At 56.3% G+C, this 27,012-nt stretch overlaps 2 protein-coding genes across 9 annotated transcripts in view; one reads left to right on the forward strand and one right to left on the reverse strand.

The window, feature by feature from the left end:
• The first annotated feature begins 108 nt into the window (after positions 1-108).
• ZFYVE21 (zinc finger FYVE-type containing 21) lies at positions 109-19,010 on the forward strand. 3 transcript variants are annotated; one of them, XM_054449447.2, is made up of 8 exons: positions 119-323; positions 11,192-11,242; positions 12,156-12,324; positions 13,322-13,397; positions 13,505-13,596; positions 14,205-14,258; positions 17,966-18,108; positions 18,329-19,010. In XM_054449447.2, the coding sequence occupies exons 1-8, from the start codon at positions 186-188 to the stop codon at positions 18,362-18,364; spliced, it is 759 nt and encodes a 252-aa protein (XP_054305422.1). In that variant the 5' UTR covers positions 119-185; the 3' UTR covers positions 18,365-19,010. The 3 variants fall into 3 exon arrangements, with proteins under 3 accessions (XP_054305421.2, XP_054305423.1, XP_054305422.1); XM_054449448.2 differs by lacking the exon at positions 14,205-14,258 and having other exon boundaries at positions 115-323; XM_054449446.2 differs by lacking the exons at positions 13,505-13,596; positions 14,205-14,258 and having other exon boundaries at positions 109-323.
• Positions 19,011-19,096: 86 nt separating this feature from the next.
• PPP1R13B (protein phosphatase 1 regulatory subunit 13B) overlaps positions 19,097-27,012 on the reverse strand; it is a 133,388-nt gene continuing 125,472 nt past the window's right edge. For 4 of the 6 annotated variants that reach the window (XM_054449440.2, XM_054449441.2, XM_054449442.2 and 1 more), the window contains exons 12-17: positions 25,083-25,852; positions 24,143-24,280; positions 23,936-24,069; positions 22,952-23,118; positions 21,281-21,480; positions 19,097-20,539 (exon numbers count right to left, since the gene is read on the reverse strand). In XM_054449440.2, coding sequence (XP_054305415.1) covers positions 20,498-20,539; positions 21,281-21,480; positions 22,952-23,118; positions 23,936-24,069; positions 24,143-24,280; positions 25,083-25,852 — 1,451 coding nt within the window. In that variant the 3' untranslated portion in view covers positions 19,097-20,497. Of the gene's footprint in view, positions 21,481-22,951; positions 23,119-23,935; positions 24,070-24,142; positions 24,281-25,082; positions 25,853-27,012 lie in introns of all 6 variants that reach the window. The other 2 variants (XM_063651277.1, XM_063651278.1) reach the window with 1 other exon arrangement.

The raw sequence follows: 27,012 nt of genomic DNA on the forward strand, positions 1-27,012 counted from the left end.
ACGCGGATTGGAGAGGGCAGCGATGGGGCGGAGCTCAAGCTCCGATTAGTCCGCGCTCCGTGGCGGGCTTGGCGATTGGACGCCGGCGCTGTCAGCCGCGTGCGGACCGGGGCGGGGCGGGCGGTGCCCTGGGCTGGGCGAGGGGCCGGGTGCGGGGCCGCTGCCCGAGAGGCTGAGGCGGCGTCATGTCCTCCGAGGTGTCCGCGCGCCGCGACGCGAAGAAGCTGGTGCGCTCCCCGAGCGGCCTGCGCATGGTGCCCGAGCACCGCGCCTTCGGAAGCCCGTTCGGTCTGGAGGAGCCGCAGTGGGTCCCGGACAAGGAGGTGGGTGGCCATCGCCCCGGCCCGCGCCTCCGAGCCGCCCCGCCGCCCCGGCCTGGCCCCGCTGGCTTCCAGGCTCCCGCGACGCCCCCTCCTCCTCCCGGCGGCTCCTTCCCCAGCTGGCCCCCGCCGCGCTCTCTCCCAGGTTGGCCGCGTCCCCGGACCGCCGCCTCAGGCTCCTACGCCCGCGGGGAGGGCGGGAGGCGCGCGGGGTCCCGGTGCGGGGGTCCCGGGAGGGCAGGAGGCCCTGCACCTGTCCAGGGCGGGCGCCGGGAGGCGGGGTGCGGGGCGCGGGCTGGTCCCGGGGGTGGGTGCGGCCCTGCCCGAGGCCGGTTCGTGCTGGGCTAGCGCGTGTGGACTGCGTCCCGAGAGCTGGGGCTCGCTCCCGAGAAAGTGGAAGGCGGAGCGCGTTCCTCCCAGGCTCGGTGGGGAGGGCGCGTGCTGTCCGCGGAAGCGCTGGAGCTGGCGGCCCCGCAGGGGTCCCTCCCGGGAACCGGGGGAGGCGTCGGTGCCGCGGGCGGGTGGCCGGTTCTGAAGCCACCTCCTGCTCGGGAGGAGGGCCAGGACCCACTCTGCGGGCCAGGCTGCCCCCACTTTCCCTTCGTCTACACCACCCTCCACCTCGGAAGCGAGATCGCAGTCGCCCACTGGACAGTTTGAAGGAGACCGCAGATTTGCACCCGTTTCCCATAGGCCCAGACACGGCGGGAGTTGCCCAGGCCACTCCTGCAGACATTGGGGCGTGGGCGTGGGGTCCCTGAGCCAGGTCATCCGCTGGGCCTCCCGCGGGGTTCCCTGTGACCTGATCGGAGGTGCCTTTGCCTCACACCAGCCCCTTGGCCAACTAGGAAGGCCCCGAGTGCATTTAATCCCACTGGCTGTGCGCTAACAGGTGTGTCCAGTTTCTGTTCTGTGGATTTTACCACGATAAAAAAAAAATTGGGGGAGAAAAAGAATTTTTGTAATATGACTTTCATGCTTAACACATGTTACAGATTCGTTTAATTCCTTCAGTGATAGAACTAAGCAGACGTTGGAACTAGGTTCAAGAAGTCAAAGTAGCACTAATTGACTGGGTTCATTGAAGCTTGGTCGGAGGCTTGGTGGGGGGGTGGGCGGCCACAGAGCCTCGGGGACAGGACGGAATTCGAGTGACTCTGGGGAAGTGTCTCTGGCATCTACAGTGTACGGAGCCGTCTCCGGTCACCGAACATGTCCTGGAGAGTCGAGACTAGTGCTGCTCACCTCTCCCCAGTATCGCCACCCTAAGGAGTCTTTTTAGACACTTTTCCCCAGTCATCCTCCTACGACATCTTTTTAAAAATTTACTTTTAAGTTGACAAGTGAAAATTGTATTTATGGTGTAATGAACTCTTAATAGCACAGAAATACTCCACATCTGTATGAACCGTATGGAGCATGTGAGAAAGTGTGGCCAAGATGAGGCAGAGATTTCCACCAAAGCACAATTTCTTTCTCCCTACTGTGCACATGCACTGATCTTACGATTCTGTTTTTTAGTTAACCACTGTGTTCCCTTCCTTCATTCTCTCTTCCAGAGCCCTTCTGGTATCAGCTGAATTGTTTAGCATTTTTCCCTGCCTTTCTTTGTGGCCTCTGCTGAGGCACTGTGGAAGTCCCGCGGCGACTTCCGACCGAGTGGAGTTGAAACACTTGAGTCAAGGTGGCGCCCCTCGTGGAAGAGAAGATTCATTCCCACATTGGCGTGGTGGCAGGATACCCCTCCAGAGTCCCCCACCATGTTTGGATGATTAATTGGGATCTGAGCAGCTGAGGGAGGTCCTAGCATTGGGCAGGCCTGGGGGACAGAGAAACCATTCTAATGAAGATGGACTTTGTCTCTGAGTTTTGTGTTGTGAATTTCGTTGGAGCATGGTCTTACGGGCCAGAAACGACCAAAGACAGTGTTCTGGAGGAACTTAGAACGGGGCAGTAAGGGCTGGAAGATTTGGAATAGAGTCCAGCTTTAGTTGCAGTAGCTCGAGGGGACACGTACGGTAACAGTCACCTGGCATGTGGCGATGCTGAAGGGGACACTGAGCTACACTGTGCTGGCTGCATGCTTGGGGCCGCTAAGGTGATTGTTGGGAGGTGACTCAAATGTGCAGATAACCAGTTGTGGGAAATAGGTTTATTTGAGGTGGTTTGGAATGGGGAGAGGAGAATTTGGTAGAACTTGGCAGGTGGGTAACGTTGTCCTTGGCTTGGTGGCCTTGTGCCGATCGGCATCATCGTCGGATCTGTAAACGTGTTGGTCCATTTTCATTCTGGCTCTGTCCTTAGCCAGGGGAGTCTGAATCCAGCCCATTGCTCATCTCCCGAATACCAGCTGCCTGACCCGGCTGGTTTATCAGTTTAGGCCCATGAGGGTTATCCCTTTAAAATGCTGCAAAAACCCCCTGGAGAGCGTGTGCACACATGCACCTTTCTCAGAGAGGTGGCCTGCAGCTCTCAGATTCTCAAGGCTCTGACGCAGAACCAGTTGAGAATCGTTTCTCCAGTCTGTGCCTCCTCAGGAACCTGTGGGGCTGGGGAGGCAGAGGCGGTGTGTAAGGCTTCGTGCGACACCACTTTGGATAGAGGTGCTTTGGGGGTGTGAAGGAAGCCTCAGATGATCTCTGGGGCTTGTCTGACTCTGCCATCAAATATCCGACACTGACGCAAGGCAGTGGGCTTGGGGGTGGGCGGTCCGGGCGTGCAGCCATCTGGGCTTGTCACAAGCAGCTGAGATCCTGAGTTTTATCCTTAAAATCCTTGCCGCTGTGCACCCCTCCATGGTGCACCTCCCATCCGTGGTGCTGGCAGAAGCAATGACCGCAGCTCCATGGTGGCGGGTTGACACTTTGATATATACTCTAGATTCAGAACCAGGGAGGAGGGAGCACGTTCGTCTCTGATCACGAGCCTGGACTCGGATGAGGAGAGATCTGAAGTGAGGACTGTTGCTTAGAGGCGTCTGGGGCTGTGCAGCAGGGAGAACAGGGGACCCTGAGTTCTGCGAGGGTCTCACAGGCCAGGCTGGACAGGGCTTTTCCTTTGCAGGGAGGAGTGGCCAAGGCTAGAAAGAATCAAGCTAGGGAGGTGGGATGGGCCAGTGGAGGGTCAGGACCTCCAGCAGATCAGAGAGCTGAGGCCAGAATACAAAAATTAGCTGGGCGTGGTGGTGTGTGCCTGTAATTCCAGCTACTCGGGAGGCTGAGACAGGAGAATCACTTGAACCCAGGAAGCAGAGGTTGCAGTGAGCTGAGATCGTGCAGCTGCACTCCAGCCTGGGCGACCAAGCGAGACTCCGTCTCAAAAAAAATAAAAATAAAAATAAAAATACAAAAATTAGTCGGGTGTGGTGGTGTGTGCCTGTATCCCAGCTACTCAGGAGGCTGAGGCAGGAGAATCACTTGAACCGGGAAGAGGTTGCAGTGAGCCAAGGTTGTGCCACTGCACTTCAGCCTGGGTGACAGAGCAAGACTCTGTCTCAAAAAAAAAAAAAAAAAAAAAAAAGTCCAGGTAAGGGAATGTGTTCCAGTTGATCATGAGGAGAAATGGCCAGTGTTTTCTGAGGCAGAGAATGGGAATTTGGAGGGCCCTGCTGCAGGTAAACAAGGGGGCATCTGTGATCTCCTCTGGCTCGTACGGGGAGGGTGGTTCTCGGCGGAAGGCTTTCCCAGCACACTGAAGGGTGGGGGGTTTCATAATTGTTTCCAGGATCTCAGCGCTTGGGTAAAGCTCACCCTTGTGAGGTACCAGGGGCTGCCAGAGCCTCCGCAGGTGTTCTGGGAACCAGCAGCCTCATGAGATACTGCCAGGGACACCGGCGAGCTTCTCAAGGGTCCCTGTAGCTGGCCAAGAGCTTTTTCTTTTTTGAGACAAAGTGTTGCTGTGTCACCCAGGCTGGAGAGCTTTTACTGATGTTAGGTAAAACTGAGACTTTGAAGCCACAAAAAAGGATTCCTGGGCATCCTGTGGGAGGCCAGGCCGCCTTTAGCATAGCCCTCGCAGGATGCGATCATAGTGTCTGCACCTGTCACCATCTTCAAACTGTCTGACAGCTTCAAATCGTAGAAAACTGATAGTAACGCACGTGTTTCTAGTCCCTGAGATGCAAGTAGATTTTGTCCCTCAGAGGTGAAGCTGACGTCCTCTCTCACACACCCCACTGCGGGGTCCCTGCGAGAGGAGCCAGTTTACAATTCATATCTTCCTTCCTCACAGCCTGTATCCATGTCTGCTCTTTGGATTCTCCTTTGAACTGGGTTTTTAGTCAGTCTTATTGGTTCTCTCATTAACTAATGAGGTAAATCTTTGACGTGGTTTCCTTTTCTGTTTGTAGGGGTTACGCTCTACCAGTTAAACATGATTGTCTTTCAGTAAAGGTGCATTGGTACATGCATTTAAATTGTTTTTTGATTGGCGAGTTCTTGGGGGGGCTGAGAATTAGTTGACTGTGGGAGCCCCACCAGCCAGTGGGTGATGCTTCTCACTGTAGTGTGGGAGCTCAGAGTGCGTGGTGGGGCCTGATGTCCTTTGTCACCCCAGCCTCAAAGGGAGGGCAGGCCTATGTCCATGTCCGGCCCGTGTCCTGAGACTTGGTTCTTTTTATGGTAACTTTTTTTGAACATCCATTTAAATTCCCTAAACTATACTATACTGACCTTGAGGGTGGAGGCGCTTATGGTTTCTTGCGTGCTGCCAAACCCCACTCTGGGGTGGGCCGGGTGCTGGTTCTGAGGAGCTGCCCTGTGACCCTCGAGGGGCTGTTCCTGTTGCATTAGAGTTGGGGAGCGGATCTCGACCTGCAGGTCTCTAAGGAGCTCCGTGCTGGTGTCTGCTTCACTGTGGAGGAGCGCTTGGTTTCATGATTTCTCTTTTTTGTTTTGTTTGAGACGGAGTCTCACTGTCGCCCAGGCTGGAGTGCAGTGGTGCGATCTCGGCTCACTTCAGCCTTTGCCTCCCAGGTTCAAGCCGTTCTCCTGCCTCAGCCTCCCGAGTAGCTGGGACCATAGGCACCCGCCACCACGCCCGGCTGATTTTTAGGTTTTATTTTGTAGAGCCAGGGTTGTGCTGTGTTGCTCAGGCTGGTCTGAAACTCCTGAGCTCAAGCAGTCCTCCCACCTCGGCCTCCCGAAGTGCCGGGATTACAGGTATGGCCACCACGCCTGACCTGGTTTCTTCTTTCATTGCTCGTGGCCATCTTGCTTACCCACGGGGAAGCCTAGTTTATGGCATCTGCCTTGACCGCCTCCGAGCATGTCATCTGGCAGGGTGGGTGCAAGTCAGTTGTGGTTTACTGGACTAGCAAGGAGGGGACAAGCGCCCAGGGCTCTGACTCCTGTAGGCAGCCAGGAGAAGTGTGTTCCGAAATTTCACTGGGAGCCGTCTGCATGTGCCTGCCCTGGTCCTCGCTCCCTCTTAGCCCCACTTCCCTTGAGACAGCTCCTTCTGTGTCCATTCAGCTTCCCGCCAAGCCTGTGCAAGGTGGCCGCGGAGGCCTCCTGTGGAAGTGAGTGCCAGGCGCCCCAGAGAGGCCTGGGCCGAGGCTGCCTCCGTGACGCCACTGCACAGGGCACAGAGGGCTCCTGGAGAGCACTTGGGCCCCGCCGTCCATCCCAGGGGGCAGTGTCTGTCATTAGCGGGCTTATCTGCTTGGCTTGGGCAAGAGGGTCGGGCAGCAGATGGGTGTTATTAGGGGCACTGCCCAAGCTGACCCTGCCTCAGTCTCCCTCTTCGTCTCTGTGTGTTTGTCACAGCCTGCACCTCTGGCCTTGTGGCCCTCACTAAACACCTTTATTATTTATTTATTCATTTTCCTCACTAAACGTCTTGAGGCCTGTTTCATTGGGTTGTTCTTGGAGGTTTTGGTTTCCCCAGCGAATGTGCTGGTTTGAAAGTCTGCTCCAGCCCACCCTGGTGGTGACACATGTGTACCTGGGATGTGACGCAGACAGAGGCTGGCATTCCAGACACCGCTGGCCACCTACGGTGAAAACGGATGAATCACACTTGGTTTCTGGGCTTTGGTGTATTCTCTCTAGCTCCTAAAATAGCTGTTTCACTGAACATCAGAGCTGTGGGGTCCAATTAAAGGAGGCGCTGGTGGGAGCCTGGTCTGGTGCCCGGCTTGCTGTGCCTGCGCTTCCTTTGCGGGGCGTGCTTACTGGCGGGGTAGGTATTTGGCAGTAGTTTTACCTTATGTCTTCATCCATTGCTTTGTTTCATATTAAATTGCTCTGTTGATAATTTTTAAAATTTCTTTCACTAATATAATCAATAGGAAATTACCTTATTTAAAAATCTATACATCTAAGCTCATTGGTTATTTAGAGTAATAAACTTCTGGATCACTTATATTTTTAAGGGGGCAAATCCTAGGTGTGGTCTGTGTCTCTTTTTTTTTTTTTTTTTTTTTTGAGACAGGGTCTCACTCTGCTTCCCAGGCTGGAGCGCAGTGGCGTGAGCATGGCTCACTGCAGCCTCGACCTCCTGGGCTCAAGCTGTCCTCCCAGCTCGGCCTCCCAAGTAGCTGGGACTACAGGTGTGCACCACCACCACGCCTGGCTCATTTAAAAAAAATGTTCAGGCCAGCACGGTGGCTCACGCCTGTAATCCCAGCACTTTGGGAGGCCGAGGCAGGCAGATCACGGGGTCAGGAGATCGAGACCATCCTGGCTAACACGGTGAAACCCTGTCTCTACTAAAAATACAAAAAATGAGCTGGGCGTGGTAGCGGGCGCCTGTAGTCCCAGCCACTCGGGAGGCTGAGGCAGGAGAATGGCGTGAACCCGGGAGGCAGAGCTTGCAGTGAGCCGAGATTGTGCCACTGCACTCCAGCCTGGGCAACAGACTCCGTCTCAAAAAAAAAAAAAAAAAAAAAAAGTGTTCGTAGAGAGGGTCTTGCTGTGTTGCCCAGGCTAGTCTTAAACTCCTGGGCTCAAGTGATCCTCCTGCCTCAGCCTCCCAAAGTGCTGGGATTACAGGTGTGAGCCACTGCTCCAGCAGTGTGGTGTTATATTTAGAAATTGGCCTTTCAGCTTGCCCAAACACAAACTGCACGGTTAATGTGAAAAGCAGTCCTCCTTCACCGCCGTCTGCTGAGAATATTGAGCGCTCTCCCCTCCAGTCGGGCACTGTGGGCCAGGGTTACCATGGAGACCATCAACAGTTATTCTCACTGGAACCTGGTGATAACGTGGCTTCGTGTTTGCTTAAGTTCAGAGTTAAAACCCCTGTGAAGCTTTCTCTAGCAGATTCTAGTGGATTCTGTGGCTAGTGGATGTCTGGGGTCAGGGAAGGGGCCACCACACAGAGGCAGGGACTGTGCCACCGCACAGCAGGCAGAACGTTCCGGAACCGACAGGCCCATTCGAGGGCAATGGCAGGGCTGGGCTGAAGCACAATCAGGGCGGGGAACAGCCAGCCAACGCCCACAGCCCGTGGGCAGGGAGCCCCTGGCAGAGCTGCCAGCTGGACTTTGTAGATGCTTCCAGAAGGCTGAGGTGGGCCAGGCCCAGTTTCCAAGTCCAGGAAGCAGCTTAAAAGCAAAGGGAAACAAAAAAAAGGCTGGTCGTGGGATCTCACAAAGCTCAGGACCTGCCTGCCTGAGTTGGGGCAGTGGTGACATGGAACTCGGCAGGGATGAGGCCCTCGTGTGGGTCACGACGGGCCAGTCCTTGCTGCAGAATGGCGTGTGAAGGGCCCCTGATGTGCGCCACAGCCGGGACCTCTGTCCTCCTACAGCGAGGGTGCACATGTGGCTGTGGGCCCCAGAGGACTCCTTCCAGAAGCATCTGCAGAGTCCCAGGACCACCAGACTCTGTTCTGCCAACTAAGCACAGTGGGCACTTGGCACCTGATGTGGACTGTCTCCGAGCCCCCTGTGGAGGGGCTGCAGGCTTCCTGTGCTGCGTGTGTGGGTCCCGCAGGCTGGAGGGAGGCCCCTGCCTTTGCAGAGTGCAGGGTGGCAGGGACACGGTGAGGGTGGCGGCTGTGATGGCGCCGCATCGGAGCAGCTCCCCTGCACCAGCGTCTTCTGGGGCTCAGAGAAGGGGTTGGACTTCCCAGAGGAGGGGTGCAGCGCAGGGAAGAGTCCCCATGCCTGTGAGGGAGAGGATCAGTGTGGGGTGGTGGAGGATCCATGGCTGGGCCCCCAGACCACAGGGAGGCTGTGCAGCCATGTCAGAGGCGCTGGGGGATTGGGCGGCCGCGCGGTCCCCACCCGGGCTTGGACCCAGGGGCCTGTGTTCCAGAAGGTGCTCGGCCCTGGTGACCCCACAGGCCTTGCCTGCCTCGTTGTGGAATCAGCCCCAGCAGCGTTCGCCGGCCCAGAGTTGGGCTGGAGCAGTACCATGCGTGTGGGAGCAGCTTTCCCACGGAGGGGCCGAGTCCTGTCAGCTGCTTGTCGGTGCCAGCACAGCTCGTCTGTCCTTGATGGAGCTCTGAGGCGGCTCTCGCGTTAGATAAGACGTCTGAGCTCTTGTGTGGCTTGGTAATGATGTGGCCACCTCCAGTCTGCCTCCTTTTCAAGACTTCAGGCCCTCAGTTTATGCTCGCCAGGTAATTCCTGGTCTCATTTGGGGGCCTCCTCCTTCCCCCAGAAGGGAAAAGGGGGCTCTTCATGGAGCGAAGATCTTCTGTTACATCTCTTTTGAGGATTATTGTGCTTTGAACATGGATGATTCTTGGTCAATATTCAGCCAAGTCCTTAATCATCAGAAGCCAAAAGACCCTCCATCTCTCCCAAGAGGACCCCTTTGAGTCACACTGTTCCGTCGCTGGTTCATTTAACCCACACCTGTTTCCAGTTCACCACCCCCCACCGAGGTCTCTGACAGCGAGGACCAAAGCAGGGTGTGCTTGTCACACCAGGCAGCAGCCTCGCTGGGACCTTCTTGTTTCATCCTTACCAAGGACCCCAGAGCACGAGGGTCTTGTTCTCATGAAGCTAAGGGAGGCGAGGCGTCCTGGGTCCCGCAGCACCCATGTGCTGCTGAAGGGCCTGTTGGGGAGCGGGTGGGCAGCACCGAGGGCCAGCTTTGAAAAAGGCTGTACTGGCTCACCAAATCCAGGGACTATTTTCATGGCAAAAGTGTCCTTCACTCTGTTGAAAGAATGCACGGTGACACAGATTCCCTTCAGAGGCAGGTCTGAATGTCTTCCCCTTGGGCTGAAGTCCCTGCTGTTAGAGCGGGGGAGCTGGCGGCGATGGCGGTGTCCTCATGCTGCGCTCATGCCGGCGTCAGGGTCCCCCTGCCATCTGGAGTGAGCAGGAGGCGGCCAGGCCAGGACGGAGCCTTCCCAGCTGAGGTTTGGGAGTTCCGTGCCTTTGGTGCTGAGGGTGAGCGTGTTCACGGTGACTTCATCCCGTGCTCATGAGGAGGTTCGAGCTAGGAACCCCCTGCAAGTGGTCACCGCATCCGGCTTGCTGTTCTAAGCGGAGGCGGCAGGCACAGCTGGGACCCACGCCCCTCAGAAGCAGGCTCTGTGGTGGTCGTGCGTGAGCAGCACCTCACCGGGCAGCGCTCCATCTGGGGCTGCTGCGAGAAGCTGGGCCGTGGCCAGTCCTGAGGTCTCTGCAGCCCTCGGGAGCTTGGAGGCCTGGCTGGTTTTTCTAAGGAGTTGGCCCGGTGGCCATGGCTGCCCACAGTGGGGCGTGACCTTGGGCTTGTGGCCTCCTCAGTGAGGGCCTTCTGGCAGGGGCTGAGAGCCCAGCGTCAGTGGGGGGCTTCAGCATAGACCGCCACGTGTGTCTCTGGGTGCTTGGTAAACGTACCCTGCGCTTCGGTGACAAGTTTTTTTGTCTAGTCAAGTGAAGCAGTGGAAATGCAGGGAGCATCTTAAATCTGTTTTATTTCTAACTGATTGATTTCAATTGCACCTTCACCCTGAGGCCGACCAAGCGTCTGAGGTGCCAGGACAGCACCACCTTGCCATGGGGCTTCAGGCCTGCTGTGACCCCTTGGGGAAAGTGAGCCCCATGGCCACCAGCCCAGTTCCCAGGTCTTGTGCTGTCAGAATTCCTGGGGGGCCCTGAGCCCAGACACCTTCCTGTTTCTGTCCGCCTTTGTACATTCTGTGTGCATAGAACACTCTTTGCCAACAAAGACTCTGAGCCCTGGCTTGTGAGTCTTAGAGCTTCCCTGCGCCTGGGTCCTCCAGCTGAGGAAGCATCTTCAGGGTGTCCCCAGGCCTGGCACCCGCCCCCGTGACACACACCGGCCTGCGTGTGCTTCAGCTGCTTCCAGAGGTTCCCTCACAGGCGGGGGTCAGGGCACACACGCCAGGACTCCAAGTAAAGAACCAGAATAATAAGCTTTATGTCTCAGATACCTGGGCTTTTGCCGGCTGGCACACAGCCCCAGAATCAGCAGCTCCCCATGCTCGCCTCGTTTGTGAAGTGGGAGCTAGCACAGCCTCCCCTGGTTTAGGGGTTTAGGTTGGCTCCTGCTGTGGATTTCCTAGTCGCTTCGTGGCGTTGCTCTTTGGTTCCAGTAACAGGAGCAGGGCCAAAAAGGTGGTGTTAAGGTGAACTGCTGTTGGGTCCAGTGTGGAGGAACCTGAAGTGCCAGGATGCATGCTCTGCTGCGAGACAGTCAAACCCCAAGCCCACCTTAGGCCCCATGGGTACGCTGGGTGCATCTCCCGCGGGCCTTGGAGCAGCCTGCACCCCACCGCATTGGCTCCGGAGCCTGGGCACAGGCGGCCAGTCCACCGTCCTGCGTCACAACCCTGCCTGCCTCAGGCTGCTTGGGTGCATGGGGAGGTGGCAGGGCCCAGCTTTCTCAGCAGCCCGTGGTCGTGCCCCAGCGACGTGGTGAGTGACTAAGCTGGGTTTTAACACTTTGTCGTCTCTTTCCTAGTGTCGGAGATGTATGCAGTGTGACGCCAAGTTTGACTTTCTCACCAGAAAGGTGAGCTGAGACCGCTGAGTGGGGGTGGTGGGAAGAGGGGAGGGGCCCCAACAGGACAGCTGCTCCTTCTGGCAGGGGACGGATGTCATCTTATGGCTCGTTTTTTTTTTTTTTTTTTTTTTTTAACGGAATTTTGCTCTTGTCGCCCAGGCTGGAGTGCAGTGGCTCCATCTCGGCTCACTGCAACCTCTGCCTCTCGGGTTCAAGTGATTCTCCTGCCTCAGCCTCCTGAGTAACTGGGATTACAGGGGCTTGCCACCACACCTGGCTAATGTTTATATTTTTAGTAGAGATGGGGTTTCACCGTGTTGGCCAGGCTGGTCTCGAACTCCTGACCTCAAATGATCCTCCCACCTCGGCCTCCCAAAGTGCTGGGATTACAGGTGTGGGCCACCACGCCCAGCCATTATGGCTCGTTTTGAGTGTCAGCCATGCCCTGTTTCCGTGGAAAGTTGACTGTGCTGATTCTGCCGGACGCCATGGGGTGGGGGTGCAGCTTGCAAGGCCTGTGCACCCACCTGCCCACCCCCCCGCCTCCCCCGTCCCCTCCGCCCTGTCCCCGTGCCGCTTTGCCCTCGCGAAGTGTCTTGCCCCTAATGTGTGCCCAGCTCATGGCGCCCCGAGGCCCGAGGGCGTCCTAAGCAGTGGGACTTGCGTAGTTGAAAGAAAGAGCTGAAAAACAGCTATCTTGATCCATGATTTTGAAAAAAGGGCCTCATTTCCCAGGTGAGGCGGATCCCTGCTGTGTGGTGGGGAGCCCAGGGGCTGGCGTCAGGAGGTGCGCGTGTGCAGCGGCCGGCACGGGGGCCTCGCGTTTAGGCGTGGCCCGGGGAGTGCCAGGCCAGCCGGGGCCACACCCGGGGCCGCCTGTTCCCTGCTCCTCCTCACTGCCAATCCTCCCGCATCTGCCCAGCACCACTGTCGCCGCTGCGGGAAGTGCTTCTGCGACAGGTGCTGCAGCCAGAAGGTGCCGCTGCGGCGCATGTGCTTTGTGGACCCCGTGCGGCAGTGCGCGGAGTGCGCCCTGGTGTCCCACAAGGAGGCGGAGTTCTACGACAAGCAGCTCAAAGTGCTCCTGAGCGGTAAGGACGGGGGTCCTGCACAGTCCTGCGCGCTCCGCCAGCCGGCTCCTCGTGTCTGTGGCGATGCTGTGGGCTGTGCACAGGGCGTTCTGCTTCTCTTTGACGTTCTCTCGCCTTCCCTCCCTTCCCCGTTTTCTTCTGGATTCGTTTAGAAGCAGTTACAGAGCCTTCCCTTCTTTTCAGAGACGGAATATCGTCTAAAATGTTGGTGCTGACTCCGCTGGGCACGTCCATCAGGTGGGAGGGGAGGCCCTGGGCCCAGGCAGCACCTTCCCCCTTCCCCCAGGTGGAACCCGGCGCCGGTGCTCGGGCGTTTGCGACCACTGTGGCGCCTCGATGAGAGTCCGGAGACCTTTGCCCAGTAGCACGATGCAGATCCGGTTTTGAGCCATCTCTGGGGACCTGGTGTGGGAGAAGGGCACTCTCCAGGGGCTTAGGGTGTGCCTTCCTGGAATCTCTGAGCAACGAGCAGCGCCTTCTCCCCACTGCCCGCCCACCTCTGGCCACTGCCGTCCCAGCCTCCTGTCCCCTGCCTGCCCGCCGTGGGGTCTGGAACCACCTGCCTTCTTGCCCACAGCTCTGTCCTGTGTGAAACGGGCATGGTCCCTGGCTGGACGGTGGGCTTTGTTGTACCTCCTTTCTCCTGTCTTGGTCCTGTCCTGCCAGCTCTTAGGATGTGTGAGCAGAGGGGTTTATTGTTCTTTGATTGGACCTTGGTGATGAATTCCCTGCATCCTTTGAAGGATGTAAAAGAATTTCTAGGAGCTTGTAAGCAAGCAGAACCTGTCTAGAGCAGCGCCTTTTGGTTTACCTCTTAAACCCTTGATCCATGACTGCCTTTTTGCTCAGCTGAAGGGGTCCTTAGAACAAAGCTGTGGTTTGTTTCTCGCTGTTTTTACTCTGTCCTCTGTGCGTGCGTCTCCTACTGGTACTCGTGGGAAGGGTTAGGTGGAAAAGAAGCAGGCCCTGTTCTCACGTTTGTTTTTGTGTTCCCAAGGAGCAACCTTCCTCGTCACGTTTGGAAACTCAGAGAAACCTGAAACTATGACTTGTCGTCTTTCCAATAACCAGAGGTAAGAGCCGGATCCTGCTTGGCACGGGGCAGCATTGTCACAGACCGGGAGCCTCGGTGGCACTGAGCCTGAGAGTGACCCGATTTGGACACTTTGATTTGATGTAGATACTTGTTTCTGGATGGAGACAGCCACTGTGAAATCGAAATCGTACACATTTCCACCGTGCAGATCCTCACAGAAGGCTTCCCTCCTGGAGGTAAATGCCAGCACGTCCTTTCCTAAGCCAGGAGGGTTTGGTGCCATGCGTGGGTGACGAGGAGCATGCACTTTTGGGATCAGGCAGCCGCCCTGAGGAGCGGGGTCTGCTGGGTTTCCAGGACAATCTGCCTTTACTCTTTTGCGGGGCCTGTATTTACTCAGTGGCTTTAGAACTTGCCAGGTGAGTGGAGACTTAAACTGTAAGACAACAAAGGGAAATTTGCCTCAGCATGTCGTAATGATTTCCTCTGCTCTAAATGCTCTAATGTATCACTCCGTTTATTGTTGGACTCAAACCAAGGATAAAGCCCCAAATGCAATAACTGAGATCCCCAAAAAGGTCTGAGTGGTGGCTCATCGGGAGCCAGCCCTTCAGCCCTCCTCCTGCAGAAGTCTGTGCAGACTAAACCCCTGGTGCGTTTCCTGGTGAGCTTTGGCCCAGCCTGGGCCTCTCCACTAAACTCTGCTGATGGGGAGCTCGCATCCCGTTATCTGCAAACTGTGCTGACAGATGCGTGTGCCGTAACCCATGTTGCTTTCCTTCCGTTCTCTCACCGGCTCTTGGTTGCTCCTTCTCGCCACTGCCTGCCCACCTTCTTGCCATAGAAAAAGACATTCACGCTTACACCAGCCTCCTGGGGAGCCAGCCTGCCTCTGAAGGTCAGCCTCTTCCTCCTCGCTGGGGCTCCCCGCATGCGGCGGGCCCGTTTCTCCCCTCGCCACCTGGCTTCTGTCCACGGGGTGGTCCATGCCAAGGTTCTTTGTGAAACCTGAATTCACTTACTTTGTTGGTTGACTTAAGAGAGATGTTGGATCTGATAAGTGGGTTTATAAAGCATACATGAAGATACCGCAGCAGATGTACTTTGTCAGTTCTGTCTCAGGGGGAGGGCTACCCTGCAATTGACAGCTCTCCGTCAGTACCTGCCAGCCCTGAACAGGCTGAGGCCAGGGGGCGTGGGTGCTCACCTGCCCTCGGGAGCCTCTCCCAACATTGCCCTTCCCACCGAGGCCTGCTGCTCCCCAGCTCACTGTGGCCTCCTGGGACCCCTGACTCTCCTGGTACGTCTGTCAGCCTCCTGAATGATGAGGTGAGACGCCCAGGCCAGTGTTCTGTCCTGAGCTCAGGGATGTGTGTGGAGCTGGGATGGCATCAAGCTGGTTGCCTTGAGCAGGCTGCGAGGTATAGATGCCCAGGTGCAAAGGGTAGGGTCTGGAGAAGTGGGGGTCACCCCAGGCACCCCTCTCTGCCTGCCTCCTCCTGGGGAGCCTGAGGCTCAGATGAAGGCCAGTGTTTAGGGGCATCAGATGAAGGCCAGTGCCTCAGGAGGCCAGGGCAACACAGCCTCCCGGACTGCTCTCCTGGGCAGACCCTCCCCAGGGCTTCTGGCACTGTGTCCCCCTTGTGGTGGCTTGGGGGGTGCAGTGAGCCCCGCTCTGCCCAGTCTCAGTAGAGCCCTTCAGACCTCAGCACTCTGTCTTCTGGTGGGGGTGGGGACAATAGGAACAGTCCCCTGATCTGAAGGCAGCCAAGGGGCCGCCTGCCAGCCTGGGCCCTGTAGGGCAGGCCACACACTCATTCTTTCAAGGCCAGATAGTAAACCTTTGCCAGACACATGTGCTGTGGTGAAGGCGGAGGCGGCTGCAGAAGACAGGGTGACAGACAGCCATGGCTGTGATCCAGTGGTGCTTTATCAAGCAGATGCAGGCGGTGAGCAGAGCCATGGTCGCCCTGCTCTAGAGCCCAGGCAGGACGTTACACTGACAGGCAAGGTTCCCCAGTGTCGGGGGTGGGGGCGCGTGCCCTAACCATAGAACCGGGCTTATGAAAGTGTGTGGTTCCAGAGGCCCGGCATGGTGGCCCACGCCTGTAACCCCAGCACGTTGGGAGACTGAGGCGGGCAGATCACCTGAGGTCAGGAGTTCGAGACCAGCCTGGGCAACATGGTGAAACCCTGTCTGTACTAAAAATACAAAAATTAGCCGGGTGTGGTGGTGGGTGCCTGTAGTCCCAGCTACTCAGGAGGCTGAGGCAGGAGAATCGCTTGAACCCAGGAGGCAGAGGTTGCAGTGAGCCGAGATGGCACCACTGCACTCCAGCCTGGGCAACAGAGACTCAAAAAAAATAATAATAATAATAATAATAAGCCAGGCACGGTGGCTCATGCCTATAATCCTAGCACTTTGGGAGGCCAAGGCGGGCAGATCACCTGAGGTCGGGAGTTCGAAACCAGCCTGACCAACATGGAGAAACCCCGTCTCCACTAAAAATACAAAAAAAATAGCTGGGTGTGGAGGTACACGCCTGTAATCCCAGCTACTCAGGAGGCTGAGGCAGGAAAATCGCTTGAACCCGGGAGGCGGAGGGTGCAGTGAGCCGAGATCGCGCCACTGCTCTCCAGCCTGGGCAACAAGAGCAAAACCTCCGTCTTGGAAAAAAAAGTGTGGTTCCGGGGCCTCCCAGGGGACAGCATGTCATAGGTTGCCCAGGCCTCCAAGCGTGGTCGGTGCACCTCCAACTGCAGCCTTGGTGCCCACTCCACCAACCGGCAGAAGAGCCGGCCCTGAGTGCTGATGGGGGGATGTGTGTCTGATGGGGGGATGTGTGTCTGATGGGGGGATGTGTGTCTGATGGGGGATGTGTGTCTGATGGAGGCATGTGTGTCTGATGGAGGCATGTGTGTCTGATGGAGGCATGTGTGTCTGATGGGGGATGTGTGTCTGATGGGGGATGTGTGTCTGATGGATGTGTGTCTGATGGGGCATGTGTGTCTGATGGGGCATGTGTGTCTGATGGGGGGATGTGTGTCTGATGGGGGGATGTGTCTGATGGGGGATGTGTGTCTGATGGGGGGATGTGTGTCTGATGGGGCACGTGTGTCTGATGGGGCACGTGTGTCTGATGGGGCACGTGTGTCTGATGGGGCACGTGTGTCTGATGGGGCACGTGTGTCTGATGGGGCACGTGTGTCTGATGGGGCACGTGTGTCTGATGGGGCACGTGTGTCTGATGGGGCACGTGTGTCTGATGGGGCACGTGTGTCTGATGGGGCACGTGTGTCTGATGGGGGACGTGTGTCTGATGGGGGACGTGTGTCTGATGGGGGGACGTGTGTCTGATGGGGGACGTGTGTCTGATGGGGGACGTGTGTCTGATGGGGGACGTGTGTCTGATGGGGGACGTGTGTCTGATGGGGGACGTGTGTCTGATGGGGCACGTGTGTCTGATGGGGCACGTGTGTCTGATGGGGCACGTGTGTCTGATGGGGCACGTGTGTCTGATGGGGCACGTGTGTCTGATGGGGCACGTGTGTCTGATGGGGCACGTGTGTCTGATGGGGCACGTGTGTCTGATGGGGCACGTGTGTCTGATGGGGCACGTGTGTCTGATGGGGGACGTGTGTCTGATGGGGGACGTGTGTCTGATGGGGGACGTGTGTCTGATGGGGGACGTGTGTCTGATGGGGCACGTGTGTCTGATGGGGCACGTGTGTCTGATGGGGCACGTGTGTCTGATGGAGGGGTCTCCTGAGAGGTCGGTGATTGCTTACGATGGGGCTTCCCTCCCAAGTCATCAAGTTCAAGGGAGGCTGCATCCCATGGGTCTCTTTCAACACCAGTCCTGACTGAAGAGCCGCTCTCTTCAGCAGTTTATTGTTGGAGCGAGTGCTGGAATTGAGTCATTGTCACTGGAACAGCTGGTCACCGCCCAAAGACGGGGAGCCTGGGTCCCAGAGACCAGTCCCCAACATGTGTGCTGGGTCTGGGGAGATGGCCCGTGACCAGGCTGGGGTGGCATTTCCCTGACACTGGGCCTTTGTAGTGACAATCCCCTCTGTGCTGGCCCTGCTTCTCAACAGTGGGACGGCTGAGGCCTCTGACTCCTGGGTGTGAGGCCAGCTGTGACGCTGACCATCTGCTTGGCCTGTCAGTGGCCAGGGCGCTCTTGAGGTGGCCTCCACTCTTCCCCTAGCCCTGGGTGCAGGTGGGCACCTCTGCAGGAGCCAGTCGTCTGGGGGTTCTTTGAAGGCAGGAACCCCCACAGGCCCCAGGGCACAGCAGCGCCTCAATTAGCCGAGAACGAGGCCTCTTGTGGTGATGTGGCTCTTGTTGTCTGTCCCGGGCCCTGGGGCACCCGGCTGAGTGTCTTGGTCCCTCTCCCACCCCCACTGTGAGCTTGGGGTCTCCCCTCAGAGGCCTGAGGAGATGGTGTTCCCTGGGTGCTCCTGAGCACCAGCCCTCACTGCAAGGCTACTCTTGGAGCAGCACAAGGTTAGGAAGGTGTCCTGGCCACCGCCTTGGGGATGGTGGCCACCTGGGCACTCAGGGTCTCCTTTGGGCCGTCTTACCTCATCTCCTTCCTCCAGGAGGCAACGCACGGGCCACAGGCATGTTCCTGCAGTATACAGTGCCGGGGACGGAGGGTGTGACCCAGCTGAAGCTGACAGCGGTGGAGGACGCGAATGTGGGCAGGAGGCAGGCGGTGGCGTGGCTAGTGGCCATGCACAAGGTACTTGAGCCCAGGCCAGGGAGGCTGGGCCCTTTGGCTTAGACAAAAGCTTGCCTTTCCCAGAGGAAGCTCTGTGTCCTGCCATTTGCCCCCTATCCCCACAACCTGTTCTCCCTCAGCTGGGGTGCCCATGCCATCTCTTCTGAAATGCACACAGGCTTGGCTCCACCAGGCACAGGACCAAGCAGGCCTCACTGTGTTGATCTTGTCTGATCTGCAGGCTGCCAAGCTCCTCTACGAATCTCGGGACCAGTAACTCTGCGTGGGGCTGAGCTTGGAGTACATGTGGTCACCACGACTGAGTCGCTTGGAACAGCAGAGCCTGCTCTTTGCGTACCACAGGCATTAATCCTGCTTGTGCTGGGAAATGCAACTCATGTATTTGGAGAAACAGAAGTGTTCACTTATTTAGTGCAATATGTTCACAGTTTATTAATGCTTTAAACAGCTTCATGTTTTAGAATTTGTGTATTGTCAATACTTAATTGGGGGTGGGAGAGACTGAGCTACACTACTGCTGCACTATTTTTAGCATAATATATACCATTTTTATGAGTTCCCAGGTTTACTAGAAGGTTCTGGCCCATCAATATTCATTTCATTTAATTCTTCCACAGAACCAGTTTGGGGAGTAGGAACTCAGGCTTCTGGTCTGCAGTGGAGCCTGCTCACCTCTAATAGCCAGTTTACAGCACTTGCCTTAGCCTGTTTTACAGACTGTCCACTTACCTTGTCACTAATTTGGGGCTTCTGGGCTGTGAGTGATCCTTTGATACTTCACCAAGGGGAACGTGGGGGCTTTGTGTTTTGTACTTTACTTTTCACTCACTATTTCACTTTATTAAGATGACTGTACAGCAATTTGTATATAAAGCTTATGATTAAAACCTATTTTGAACATACGGACAAGGCCTCGCCTTCCTGTGTCCAGATCACCTGAACCCTCGTGCCACAGCGCAGTCTGGCTCCAGAAAGAAGACTCACAGCCTCCGGGGTGAGACGGGTTTATTGTGCACATTTACACAGCGTCAGCAGCGTCGGGGCTGGCAGTGGCCACGCTCCTGTGGCCGGGCTGCTCTACAATGGCGTTCACTTTTCTTCACCACACTATGTACAGTCAATGCTCCAAGGTGATGGGCTACAGTGCTGCATCAGTGACTCTATACACACATTTTTACATAAATTACACACAAGACTCATACATGAAAAATAGAGCCTAATGGCCTGTATTTTAATGAGAAAAAAAAAATTTCCAACATAGTTCGGGTAGCTTTGAATGGTCTAGTCAAAAAATACTTTTGGTATATAAAAAGCCTGTACGTACAATTCACACCTCAGTGAAGCGCCCTCCTTGCCTTGAGGCTGGGCCTGGGACAAAGGTGGTGGCCTCACAGCCAGCCCAGGCAGGGAGATCAGCAGCGGGGTGGCCCCTGACCCCAGCTCCTCTGCCCCAGCTGCTGCCCCTTGGTGGCGGCCCCTCCTGACACCAGGCATCTGCCATCCTTCAGGCACCAAACAGCCCCGTCTACCTGGCCCTGGTCTGCCCTCAAACCAGTCCACCCCCAGCCCCAACCCCAACCACCCTCCACTGCCACGGCCTCTAGCACCTGACTCCATTCAGAGAACTGAATTTGAGCTTGCAGGGGCGAGAACCACACTGAGCAGCATGACAGGCTGTGAGATCGGAGAAGAGTATATGCTGAGGCTCTCCCAATTGTCACTTGGTCTTAGGGGTCCTGGTACCCTTGGCGCAGCAGTCCAGCCACCGTGCTGGGCCTGTACAGTCAGCCTTTGGGTGAACTGGAACAGGAAGCGGAACCCCCAAGGCGGCCGAGCAGAGTGGTTGCTGGGAGGCATACACACTGGGCAACAACACTGGACATGTTTCCATACAGAGGCTTCTTTGGTGATGAAGGGAAGAAGGATCGTGTGTGGGGAGTGTGAGAAAGGATGAGTGTCCGATTCGGTGACAGGAGGCAGGGCGGTCGCAGGGGAGCAGGCCTCACAGCGGCGGACAGTGTTCACTGCTGGAGGGGGTGATGGCCTCGGGGCCAAGTCAGTAAGAGCTTCTGTCTTCACTGGCAACCAACCAGGGGTTATGGGACTTCTTAATGGCAAGAGGGGTGGGTGTTTTGAAAGCGGATATTTATTTGGATTTACAGTAATTGGCAAAATTCAGTCCTTGGAGGCGAAAGTACCTCTCCCAGTTATGGGCAAACTGGAGAAAGGGCCTCACCTGGAAACTGTAGGATTCACATTGTGGACGCTGTCTGCTAAAGTGAGCACCATTAAGACCATTTTCTAGCTGCAGCTTTCCTGGGGAAACCACAATAATCTCTTCAGTGGCTCCTGGTAGCCGGCAAGACCATGCGGTGCTCCAGAAGGAAGTTCAGGCGAGCGTTCGCTGTCGGGGTTTGATCCGTGGATACAGCTGGGAAGCAACGGAGCCGCATCAGGACAGGAAGCCACACACACGGAGCAGGACCAGCTAGACCCGACCCCTGCTCCTCACCTCAGCCACCCTGGACAGCCGTGCAGCACCCTTGTCCCTCAGGCCTACACTCAGCTGCACCTCTACACTGAGACCTACCCAGCCCTCTTTAAAATGTGCCTCGTACCCCCAGAATATCCTATTTTTCTCACAGCACTTAATGACACCTAAAGACTTGTGACTGCCTGTGGCTTTCAAGGTCATAAGCTCCCCTGGGCAAGGGTCTCTGCCTGGCTCCCTGCTGTGTTTGCCTGTCCAAGAACGTTGGCTCAACAGGGAATCACAAGTCCAACACAAAGCTAGCAGCCTGCACGTTCCCACCTCTCCCTCCACTGGAGAAATTTCTAGGCTGCAGAGATTTCTAGATTGGGGAAAGTGTGGGTGGGGTGAGCCGGGCCACTTGTCGAAGTTCATCATGAACTGAGCTCAATGAGCGGCCCCTCACTGGGGCACTCGGCCTCCACACGGGCCTCCATGGCATAAGCATGGCTGGGGGAACCTTCTGGGGCCCTGCCTGAGCCTCATGCCAGCTCTGCCAAGTAGGCACCTCTCCCTATACAGAGGGGGCTGCTGAGGCTCAGAGAAGCGAAGCCTCCCTCCCCAGCCCCACAGCAGGATAGGACCGCATGCTGTACAGAGACACGGACAGCTGGTTTCCCAGTAAGTAACCTGAGTGCTCACCCCCAGCAGGTTTTTGGGCACGTAGCCCTCCCGGTCTCCAAGACGAGCCCACCACCACTCAGTCTCGCTTTCGTCCTTGCGCCTCAGGATGGTGAGGGCGTCCCCTTCGTGGAAGGACAGCTCGTCACTGTTCTGGGCCTCGTAGTCCCACAGAGCATACACCACACCTTTGTTCATCACACCCAGCTTTTCCTGCACCCCTGGAACCAGAGAGCAATGGTCAGGCCTCAGCAGAGGGTGGCCTGCAGTGAGGGACCCTGCTCGAGGAATAGGACATGGTCATGCTGCTGCCAAGTCTGCTCTCAGCAGGCCCCACAGAGGCCAGCGGGGGGGATGAGAGACTATTGGAGACTAGGGCCCCCACCTGATACCTCCCCTGCCCGGCCCAGCTGCTGCTCCTGCTGCCGGCCCTTTCTAAGTCCTGCAGGACAGACAGGACAAACGAGCTCCTGAGCCCCAGGGCAAAAGTGTGCTGTTCTTAAGGTGACACTTAGCAATCACAGCGAGAACGGATTTCTAAAGTCACTAGCTAGAGCAGCTGTGACTGCTCTTGGATGGTAATGAACAAACTACACACAACTGAGCCCTGACTGAGGCGCTACTTGTGGGTCCCCGAGAAACGGCCCTTCTGCGGGACACTCTGCTTCAGTTGTGGTGACCGTGGGGAGCTTCCCCTCCCTGTAGTGGTGCCACTGTGACTGCAGCCTCCTCCTCACACTGGCCGGACTCACCTGGGGGCTGCTGTGCCTCCCCAGCCCTGCCACACAGCCTGAGAGTTTGTTGCTTGGCTCTGTTGTGGGAGTTTTGGCCAAGGAGGGCATCACCTGGCTGTTTTCATGGATAATTTCAACCCTAGGGTCCAGTGTAGGGCACATAGTATGTTCTCAAGTAATGTGTGGAATAAATGACTTGTGACTGTTTAATACTCAGAATAGAGAAGATGTTCCAGCTCTTGGAAAATGCGGCCCTGGCTAAAGCAGCTTAATTAGGACATGAGCCTCATTCATCAAATGTTTCCGAGGAATGGCCAGGGCCCCAGGCCACCCCAGGAAAGGAGCTGGCCCTGCTTCCAGAAGCAAGGGTACAGAACATCTATGCAAAGCACAGCCAAGTCATTTTGTTTTCTTGGGAATCTGGCACAGAATCCTTCTAACAACATGGACTTTCAAACATGTTTTCAGGAATGAAAACAAGGGGCAGCGTGACCTTCACTCGAGTGAGACATCCTGGCTGCCCCGAAGAAGGTGGAACAGCTCGAGAATGCTGTGCTGCCAGGCACGGTGGCTCACACCTGTGATCCCAGCACTTCAGGAGGCTGAAAGTGGGCAGATCGCTTGAGCCCAGGAGTTCGAGACCACCCTGGGCAACATGGCGAAACACTGTCCCTACAGAAAAAAAAAAAAAGTACAAAAAATTAGCTGGCTGTGGGACAAGCCTGTAGTCCAGCTACTTGGGAGGCTGAAGTGGGAGGATCAATTGAGCCCGGGAGGTCAAGGCTGCAGTGAGCCGTGATTGCAACATTGCACTCCAGCCTGGGTGACAGAATGAGACCTTGTCTCCTGTCTTAAAAAAAACAAAGCTGTGCTGAAGCTTCTCTGGCGCCGGCTGACTGTTGCCATGGCAGTACCACAGCAGACAGCACCACTGTGGCCCCAGGCCTCCCCTGCGTACCGTATAGAAACTGGGAGCACTGGATGTAGCCTTCCTCCATCTCCTCACACTTGTCTGCAGCAGTTTCAATGTCGCTTATGGTTGAGGCAAAAATGGCGGCACCACTCTCCACCAGCTGTTTGCAGAGGTGAATGCTGTTACAAGAGGCAGCGCAGTGCAGCGGCGTCCTGGAATAGAGCGCGGGTGAAGGTGCAGGCCTGGCACTGCCTGTCCTTTAGGACGTGGCCCTCAGAGACTTCCCTGTAAGGAATCTCGCGGAAGGCGTTCGCCTTTGTACCATCAAGTCTCAGTATTGTTTCTTTAAAGGCAGGATTTCCACGAGCCAATTGTTTCAGACCACACATACATTTTGAAAAGGGGGCACAGGGAATGGGTTAAGAAATGGCCAATCCACAGATGTTCACGCCACACTGCATGGTGATGTGAATGTACATAACACACTGAAACGCACATTTAAAAATAGCTAAGATGTGAAATTTTATGTTATGTGTATTTTACCACGATTCAAATACAGCACAATGACAGCTGTCTGAAAGCTCAAAATAACCCTCACAGGAGACCAACACTTCTCACCCAGCAGCAGAGCTCCCGAAGGCAAACGGAATGAACAACGCAACAACCTCCATGCCTGACCCAGGGGGATGCTGAGGCTGCTTTTCACATGGAGCACGAGTGTGAATAGTTCATATGGGACACATGGAAAGGGGAAGACGGAATGAGTCACAGAATGCTTCGACTGCAATGTTAACGACGAGGCACAGAAAGAGCATAACCACAGCCATGTTTTCAACAAAATCATCAAGAGAAAAGGCTGGGAAAAAAGGCAAGGAAACCCTGGCAACAGCTGTCTTTCAAGGATGAAATGATGGGTGTTCTTGCTCTAATTCTCTCTTCCGTGCTTCCTGATTGTCTAGAACACGCATGTTTTCCTTACGCAAAGTAGGGAAAGTAAATCTGTCCACCCCACACTCCTATGGGCCTCACCATCCATCACTATCAGCAGCATTCACGTTGACACCAAAGTCCAGCAGGAACTTCACGATGTGATGGTGGCCGGCGCAGACGGCGTTGTGCAGTGGGGTGATCCCTTCGTCGTTGGGCTTGCTGGGATCTTCCACCTAGGACACACGGCCTGTGAGTGCCCATCCCCTCGCCCCCTGCAGCGTGCGCTGGTCCCCAGCTGCAGCTCACCTCATAGATGATCCTCTGCACCAGATCAAACTCTCCTTCCAGAGACGCGTCTAGGAGCAGTGCCAGGGGGTTAAACCGGACTCTCAGCCCGTGCCCCGTCCGCTCCGAGTTGGGCTTCTTCAAGTTGGTCCGCTTGCTCTGTTGGGAAGGAAGCATGCTTTCCAGTTAAAGGTGGTCCACTAAAGTCTAAGAACCCACGCCTGCTGGGAAAGAGTGGTGAGAGCTAAAGCCCAAAGACAGTGGCTCCGCGAAGCAGCCCTGGAGTGGCAGCAGTAGCACAGCACCCAGGTGACCACCTCAAATAAGGGCCAGGGCCACTCTGCTCACTACAAGGGAGAGCACTGTCTGGGGCCTGAGTCCCTGGCTCACGCACAGAGGGACACGGCCATGTTTGAGCTTCTGGCCACTCCTCGGAAGACTCTGTGGGAGGGAGGGTGGCGTGTGACTGCCAAGTAGCTGATGGGAGCCAGCAGCTCGTTCCTGCCCACATGCCACAGGGTTCTTCCTGCTATGGCACCAGATCCTAGCGGAGAGAACCCCACTGAGGGTTCCCTGAGATGGCGCCTGGCTCTCTCTCTGCTGCATCAACACTGACCTCCCACCCAGGGCCTTTGTCTAGATGCTTCTTCCCTCGTCTCTCTACAGGAACTTCAGGTGCCAGCGATAGCTCCCCTTCCTCAGGAAAGCCTCTGGAGCTCCCTGACCAGCTGTCTGGGAAAGGCTTGGCCACACTGTGCATTTGTGTGGCCGAGCCCCATTTGTCATGCCTTTTCATGCCCCATTTGTCTGTGTGACTGTCCGTCCTCCCAACAAGACGTAACTCAGGGACATCCCTGGTTCCCACTGCTCCCAGCACAGCCTGACCAAGGGAAGGACCCCAGAGGTCCTGGTTGCATGAATGACCAGGAAGGCCAGGCTTTGGTCTAGCAATGACACCTACCGTGGAGGTGGCAGGAGGGTGGCTGGCAGGGGGAAGAGGTGCTGGAGGGACCTGCTCTTCCCCTGGAGACGGGGCCTCAGCCACAGGACTCGGGATCTGCTCCGTGGTGGGGACCGTGGCCACATTGTTGTTATTGTCCTCCGCCGGCTCGGCAGTTTGGTGGGTGGTTTGGGGACAGATGAGCTCCTCTGGTTCGGGGGAAGGTAACTCATTATCATTGGCATCTGATGACGGGGCAGGCTCGGCGGGGAGTGGGGCTGTGGGCTGGGCAGGGGGGAGCTCTTCCAGGTTTCCATTGGCATTGGTGTTTCCATTGTCCACATCGGCCAAGGTGCCCATGAAGTCCTGGGAGGGGCTGGGCTGGTAGAAAGGGGTGCCCTCCATGCCACCGGCCAGGGTGTTGAAGCGCTGGTACAGCAGCTTCTGGATGTTGGGCCCGCCGGGGCCCTCGGGCTCTGTGATGGAGCTGCGCTTCTTCAGGGGCCGGGGCGCGTTGGCCAGCTTCCTGCGTAGGGCCTCCAGGTCCGCATCACTCTGGTAGCGCAGTGGCGAATGCACGATGGGTGTGAGCTTGGTGGGGCTGAGTGGTCGTGGCAGGCTCTCCACAGTGCTGCCATCTGCGGGGGTGGCGGGGCCATCCTGCTCGGGCTCTTTCTCAGCACTTTCTGAAGGTGGCTGAGGCTGTGGTGTGCCCGTGGACAGCGACCCGTGAAGAAACGGCAGCGGCGATGGAGATGTTGAACCCGAAGGTAAAACGGGCTTACCGTACACTGGGGAAGACAAAAAGGACAGAGGCAATTTCAACCTCACTACAGAGATCTAGTCATACACACCTATGATTACACCAGAGACAGGCTCCTGCAAAGACACACATACACATCTGCTGCTGTTCTTCAATTCTCATTTCAAATCTGAGGAAACCTCCTCCTCCTAGAGCCTCCACTGACTCCTTCTGAAAGGTGCAGTGCCTCTCTAATGTGTCGGTTTTTACATTTGGGTTTCCAGAACTGGAGCTTTTGCAGAAGAAAAAAATAGGGTGCTAACCTGACTTTCCCTGCCGCAGACAAGCCTGCCTGTTTTCTGGCCAAGGAAAAAGACAAAAACCACTAAACATGCATCTGATTCTTGGACTAACTCGCATGACGGAGAAACACGCGCCTCCTCAGAGCAGGAAGGTTTTACCTGGAGGTCCAGGAGCTCTTGAGAATGGTCCAAGCCTTTCCCACCATGGCCAGAACCCTCCCCACAAGGGAACACTGCACCACCACCTGGGAGGTCCCTGTGCAGGAAGTGACTAGGCACGTCCAGGAATCCCTCAACTATGAGTCTAGAAGCTGCAGCCAATGCCCAGGAATGTCTAAGAAGGCCCTAGCCTAGACCTGACCCGCGGCTTCCTCCCATAAGAGTCGGAAACACCATCGGCCTCTGTGGTAGGTGTGGAACTAAGCTACCTTCTCTCAGCTGCCTTCTTAGAACACCTGAGCTCCATAACCCAAACCAAGGCTTTCCTCCCCTCTGGGCTAAGGGGGAGGCTCCTACGCAGCAGATGCCCTCCTTAAACTGCCCATGCCCAGGGGTCGGGCTCAGCCACCGCCAGGAGGGCCAGTGGTCAAGGCCACCCTCTACTCACTGGACAGCTCCTGGCACAAGTTACCACGAAACGGAAAAGAGGAAATTCTCCACATCTCACCCTTCCCGGAGCTGGATTTCCTAAGTAGCACAGGGAGGTGGCTGCTCAGACAGGAAGTCAGAGAACTGTTAGCCATCTGCAAAACGGCCTCCTCCATGCATTCCAGCTTCCATTCCCTTCTCACACTGACACCCAAGGCTGTACTTTTATGTAAGAATTAAGTTTAATCCTAAATAGCACGTGGCCCAAACGTAAAGATATGCATTAGTATTTTCTTAATTAAAAGTATAATTTCCTAGC

This window comes from Pongo pygmaeus, chromosome 15 (assembly GCF_028885625.2).
Source record: "Pongo pygmaeus isolate AG05252 chromosome 15, NHGRI_mPonPyg2-v2.0_pri, whole genome shotgun sequence".
Lineage (NCBI taxonomy): Eukaryota > Metazoa > Chordata > Mammalia > Primates > Hominidae > Pongo > Pongo pygmaeus.

Excerpts from the sequence above, each read along its gene's own strand:
- ZFYVE21 (XM_054449446.2), top strand. The coding sequence starts at position 186 with ATGTCCTCCGAGGTGTCCGCGCGCCGCGACGCGAAGAAGCTGGTGCGC. Across the intron at positions 324-11,191 it reads AGTGGGTCCCGGACAAGGAG|TGTCGGAGATGTATGCAGTG; the intron begins GTGGGTGGCCAT and ends TCTCTTTCCTAG. Across the intron at positions 11,243-12,155 it reads TTGACTTTCTCACCAGAAAG|CACCACTGTCGCCGCTGCGG; the intron begins GTGAGCTGAGAC and ends GCATCTGCCCAG.